The 6,352-nt window shown below is 46.7% G+C and overlaps 1 protein-coding gene across 1 annotated transcript; it reads left to right on the forward strand.

The window, feature by feature from the left end:
- The first annotated feature begins 1,761 nt into the window (after positions 1 to 1,761).
- Positions 1,762 to 6,352, forward strand: LOC110479433 (histone H1.5-like). Its single transcript, XM_077786206.1, is given in 5 exon segments — positions 1,762 to 1,861; positions 5,727 to 5,810; positions 5,813 to 5,905; positions 5,908 to 6,075; positions 6,078 to 6,352. Coding segments are annotated over 5 exon segments (720 nt in total).

Raw genomic sequence — 6,352 nt, forward strand, 5'->3', positions numbered from 1 at the left:
CAGCCCAGCACCACCACCCTGTTCACCACTGAACCAGATCCCCAAGTACCACATTCACACGTGATTTGGGACACTTCCAGGGGTGGGGACTCTCCCACTGCCCTGGCAGCTTGGTCCCATGCTTGACCATGTTCTCCATGAAGAAATTCAGATAAGCACAGCTTACTGCTCTGAGTAAGTGTATTGTGGTAATAGGGTGTCTGCTGGCTTCCCTGCTGCTGTGGAAGGGAAAGGGTGCACTCCTGCTTTCAATGCCATTCCAGTTTCCTTTTTTTAAAATTCCATTTTCTTCAATACTATTCCATTTCCCTATTCAGAAAAAATGAACAAAAACCCTAAAAATAACCCGCATCCTACTCATCCCTTCCCAAACCAAAAAACACTCCCTCAGCACAAACTCCTGTGCTGGAATTGGAGGACATGATGCTCAGAAACCTGCATACATACTTGTTTTATGGAAGTGGAACACAACAAGCAGATCTTTCACAAATAATCACTCTGGAGCATGTTAAAAAAATAATAGTTCCTCAGATTGGCTGTTTATTCCTTTTACAGTAAGTTGTATATTTCAGGTAGTTGAAATATGTTCATCACAATTGTCATTACTCTGTGCAGCATGTTCCCTTCCTCTCCTACCCCTGCACAGTTCTCAAAGGTGTGAAAAAAGTCCCTCTGGTAGAAGAAATCTTATTCTGAATTTTGTTTGACTTTCATTAGATCACTCACACAAATAAATGAGTTTTAGAACACCAGTTTGGATGGATGACTTCCAGCAAGTTGTTTTCTTGTTTGGATCACACTTCTCAAGGGGGCATCAAGTGTTACACATGAGAGATCCTCCTGTAATACTGCTGCTCCCAAAGGGGTGCACAGCCCAGCCCCAGCCTGACAGCCCCAGGAGTACCTGTATTGTGTCTGGAAAGAAAGAGCACAACAGAAATGAATCCCTGGCTGGAAAATTGCTGGAAGTTTGCTTAGCTCCAAAAGAAACCCTGAAGGTGTGAGGTGTGATGCTGGCTGTACCTTTTTTCCTGTGTGAGACAGTGGTACCCAGCATCTTTCTGACTGTGCTGATGAATGCAGTGTAGTGCTGTGAATAAATCTGTAGTTTAGATCAGCTGATGCTTCTCTTTAAAAACAGACCTTCATCCTCTGAAGCTGAGGAACACTTCTTGCAAGGATTCAGGCTTTAATGCTGTTGTCAATCTGGCCTATCTATAACCCTTAGATGTTGTTTTCCTTGGGCACAATGTTATCTGAGAAGAGCAAGATGGTCTGGCTGCAGGCTGAGCCTCACAGCCCCTCTGCTCCCTGCCTCTTAGCCCTGACATGGGCACAGGGAAGGGACAAAAGTCCAGAGGGCAGAACTGTAGGAATGGAGGGAACATACAAAAATGAGAGGCTATCAGTAACTAGAGTTAAATCACCACAGAATCCCAGACTGGTTTACTTGGAAGGACCTTAAAGCCCATCCAGTCCCATCCCCATGGGCAGGGACACCTTCCACTGTCCCAGGCTGCTCCAAGTGTCCAACCTGGCCTTGGACACTTCCAGGGATCCGGGGGCAGCCACAGCTGCTCTGGGCACCCTGTGCCAGGGCCTGCCACTCTTAGGGTAGTGGGACATTCACATTCTCTGGACAGAGAGACACAATTCTGTCTCTCAAGAGAAGCACAGAGAGAAGAAGAGAATACAATCTTTATCTCTGCTCTTTAATTTTCCCCATGTGGAACGTGGTGTGGGGATTGTTTATGTGCAGTGATGGCTGGGTTGGATTCTGCTGAAGGGTGTTTGGGTTCAGTGACCAATGGGACCCAGCTGTGGCTCGGGCTCTCAGCAGAGAGTCACGAGTTTGAGTTAGGTAAGTAAGAAGTCGGTATGTAAAACAGTATAGTATCTCTTTAAATAGTATATTAATGTAATATAGTATAGTTTTAATAAAGCTATCCTTCAGCCTTCTGATCTGGAGCCAGACATCACCATTTCTTCCCTGGATCCAGGATTTGCTGCATTTTTACTGTAGTCTAGTTCTTCCCGCAGGGAAAAATTTCTTCCTAAATTCTAATCTAAATCTACTCTCCTTCAGGTTGAGGCCATTCTACCTTGTCCTGCCCCTCCATCCCTTGTCCCCAGTCCCCCTCCAGCTCTCCTGGGGCCCCTTTAGGCCCTGGAAGGGGTTCTGAACTCTCCTTGGAGCCTTCTCTTCTCCAGCTCTCCCAGCCTGGCTCCAGAGCAGAGGTGCTCAACCTGGTGGCTCTAGGGAAAACTGGTGACCTGCACTGCCCAATGTGTTGGGAAGGTGTTTGATTCCCCTTGTGCATCCTGCAGTTTTTGCCTGCCCATTTCACAGACCAGCACAGGCTCAGCACTGTGCTCACCTCAGCAGTCCTCACACCTTCTTTGGCAGCCAGGCTACATCTGGTACATTAATTCATAACTGGAGGCAGTGGCCATCAGCTTCTCCTCTATTTTCACTTGTACAACTCTAAACCTTTGCACAGCCAGAGGGAACACTAAAACCAAGCGGGGAAGGGGTGCTGTGATGTTCTTCTTGTCCCACTGAGCACCCCCAGCTGCCCACGGACACAGACCCAGCCTGTCCCCAGGGCCAGAGCAGCCCCAGCAGCTTTGCAGAGGCTGATTGAGCACCAGGCTCTGCAGTGAGGGCATTAAGCAAGGCCACTGTGGGGATAGCTCTGCAAAGGAAGAGGATCACAGCAGGCAGGACTTGGGCTCAGGGCAAATAGTGCTGGCACCCCCTGAGCCTGGCTGAGAAACTGGTTGGGGCTGCAGCCAGAAAAGGTGAAGGGGTGCAGGTGTGGGATGAAGTTCCTGTGAAAGTGCTGTGGTAAGAGAACTGCTAATTAATTCAATACCAAAATACTTGCTTGCTTCTGAAACTCATGCAGATTGAAACAGCAAAGCTGCAGCTTCAACATTGCACTGAGGTTTGCAGTCCTTTCCCGAGAGACTCCAAAGATGTGACTCTTGGCAAGGCAGTGAGAGAACTGCAAACCAGTTCCCTCTCGGCCATATGTGGTGCGACCCCCCATTCAGCCATGCAGCAGAGCTCCCACCCCTGTCCTCACATCTCTAAAACTGTCCTGAGGCCCATTCCCCTCCTCTGTCTCAGTCAGAGCCCTCCAGAGTCCCACTGCAGGGAGCAGAAATTCATTTCCCTTCACACATCTGAGGGGTAGAGAGCACACGTTTCACTGCCCCTGAGGAATGTAAAATAAATTGAGGAGCACTGGCATGCTCAAAGCCCTGGAGCAGCTGCCATCAGTTTTATATAACAGGTTGTGGTTGTCCCTGACAGCTTGACCTTGACTATCATCTTTGCCCTTGAAGGCTCCTTTCCTTGGGCAGGTTGGTCTGTTCCCTGCTCCTTCCTTCCCTCTCATCCCACCCCATCTCTCTCCCAGCTGTGGCTGCTGTTTGTTCCTTCCCAGTTACTAAATCCAGTTTTGTCTTGGAAAAGACTGAGAACACACTGCTGCACCATCACCCCTCCAAGAACTCACACAAAGCTTCCTAAGTTAGTTCTTCTTTCCCTGTGCTGCTGCAGAAGCATAGGCAATGTTTTAATCGATTGTTATTCCTCCCATTTCAAACAGGGAGGGAGGAATCTCCTGAGCAGTGATGGTGTCCTGGGGTCCTGGTGATCCAGGGAAGCTCATCTGAGCTGCACAGCACAATGAGCTGAGCCCAGAGGTGCCACAGGATCAGCTCAAAGTGCTGAAACCCAAGAAACATTGAAGGCTTTTGTCAATTTTCCACTTTACTCCCTTTTAATGCTTCACCCAAAGATGAGCTCTTCACAAGTTAATGGAAAACACCCAGCCAGCACTAAATACTTCCTGCCACTTTTTGATGAAGAAAATCCCTAAAGTTGTAATTTCAATCAATCTGTTAGGATATACATTTTTATTCCTTATTACTATTACTTCTGCTTATATAGAAGACAAATAAGGTAAGATTTAACTCCCTGAGACTCAAGTTTTGTACAAACTCATTTAGTATCATCCCAATTTACAGCTTAAGGTAGGGCTTGAATATTTCTCAGTACTTCTGCAAATAAATCATTAGATCTGTACCCATCATTTACCAGCCCATCTCTGCCTGTCCTAATGAGCAACACATTGCATTTATCACCCCCTCTGTCATCATTTATCATGGTGTAATCCATTAAAATCCTTGAACAAACCTGTCCCCTGCACTGAAGGAGCTGCAGGATTTGACCCACTTAAATCTAATAAGAGCCAGATTCTCTCTGAAAACTCTCTGATGCTAGTAATTCACATGGGTTTCTTTTTTTAGATTAGGTATTATTGTCTGGCATTTAAGGCTCAGATAATTAAGTAGATTTATATTCATATTGTCTTATTATTTACTCATGTCTGTTACTTAAAACCTAATAACAAACAATGACATTATTACTCAAATACTTAATATATCCATAATTGAAATCAGGATCCAGTGCAAATGACTGCTTATTCTGACTTGATGGATAAATAAACATTCATTAGTAAAAGCAATGAAGACAGCAAATAAAGAGTAAACCCTTGCTCTCCTTATGCTGTGTCACATGGCCAGGACATGCAGCATTGCCTTGAAGGTGGGAAGATGCAGACATCAATATCAAGGATGGGAAAGGAAGCCGGAAAGTCAAATTTGATATAATTTTGTACATTAAGGTCTTGGGATACAAGCAAGACAAAGTTTGAGGGAGGAGATAGCATCTTTATTGCACATAGGGATAGAATGATAAAAAGAAATAAGCATTTGGGCTCAAAATGCTTTTTCAACTGGCATGCTGTAAAGCCTGTCTGCTCTTCCAAGAATATCATTATGTCTCAGGAACGATATTATCTCTCCCTGCAGACTCGATAGTGCTTAAAATGTCAGCTCTTCTTGAAGACGTCTGCTTTGCACCTTCCATCTGCTCCCAGGGATGAAGCTGCTGTCCATTACTGCTTCCCACCTCTCCCACAGCAATGTGGGAACAGGCAGAGAAGGGTCTCCAAATAAAATAGATATTTTAAATTAATATTAACCTCATTTCCATACCTCAAACTGTTGGCACAGACCACAGAGCATGGGTATTTTATGCCTACATGTGAAATACTATTTATAGGAGTCAGCTCTCTGAGTAGGCACAGGGAAAAGTTACCAGTTGTTTCAGTGCAATATGTGTACAGTAAAATTAGTCTATAATCCTTAAGAAAAATCTTTTACTGGGAAGAAAAAGGAGTTAACAAAAAAAGAGTTTATGGGTCTAGCAAAATTAGTTTTAGTTCTTCCTAAAAATAATTAGAAAAAACTAAAGCAAACAGGAAATACCCTAAACTCATATTGTAGATGCTTAGGTAGCATTTATTTTTATCAGAACTGTACAAAAAAGCCAATCAGGCTTTTGTGTTTATGCAGTATGTATAAGAAATGGCATATTCCCCATTTTTGAGAGGGAAGAAAGGTAGAGTTTAGCTGATTTGCCCAGTCACACCACATCCCTACCAGAGCATGGAATTAAACCTTGCTCCTTTCCAAGGAGGTGCCCATCCCACTGTCCTTTGGACAGAGCAGTCCCAGGAAGGGCCAAAGCCAAACCAGCCCTCCTGGGGAATCCCCAGCATGGTTTTACTGCAGGCAGAAGGGAGGACTGGGAGCCTTTGGAGCCAGTCCCTGTCAGGAACGGAGGCAGGCAGCTGGTGTCCCTGGGTCAGGGACAGAGGCCGGCACGGTGCTGGACGCCCACTGCCGCTGCCTCTGCTCGCGGACCAGGGCCGCCAGCGAGAAGCCGAAGAAGGCGGTGAGGAGCCCGCGGGGCCCAGCGTCACCGAGCTGATCAGCGAGGCCGTGCCCGCCTCCACGGAGCACACAGGGCTCTCCCTCACCGTGCTCAGGACGGTGCTGGCCGCTACGACGTGGAGAAGAACAAGAGCTGCAGCAAGCTGGGGCTCAAGAGCCTCGTGAGCAATGGCACCCTGGTGCAGCCCAAAGGCCTTGGGGCCTCTGGCTCTTTCAAGCTGAACAAGAAGCCAGGTGAGACAGAAGAAAAGGCAATGAAGGAAAACCAGCTGCCATGACCAAGAAGCCAGCGGCCTAGAGGCCTGCTGGCATGGCCAAGAATCCCAAGAAAGCAGCAGCAGTGAAGGAGAGCCCCAAGAAGGCAAAGAATTTGGCAGCCAAGAAAGCGGCCAAGAGTGCCAAGAGAGCCGCAGAAGCAGGCCCCAAGAAGGCAGTGAAGAGCCCAGCAAAGGTGAAGGAGGTGAAGCCCAAAGCAGCCAAGCCTAACACATTCAAACCCAAAATGGCCAAAGCAAAGAAGGCGGAGCCAAAAAAGAAGTAA

The sequence above is a fragment of the Lonchura striata genome, chromosome 12 (assembly GCF_046129695.1).
Source record: "Lonchura striata isolate bLonStr1 chromosome 12, bLonStr1.mat, whole genome shotgun sequence".
Lineage (NCBI taxonomy): Eukaryota > Metazoa > Chordata > Aves > Passeriformes > Estrildidae > Lonchura > Lonchura striata.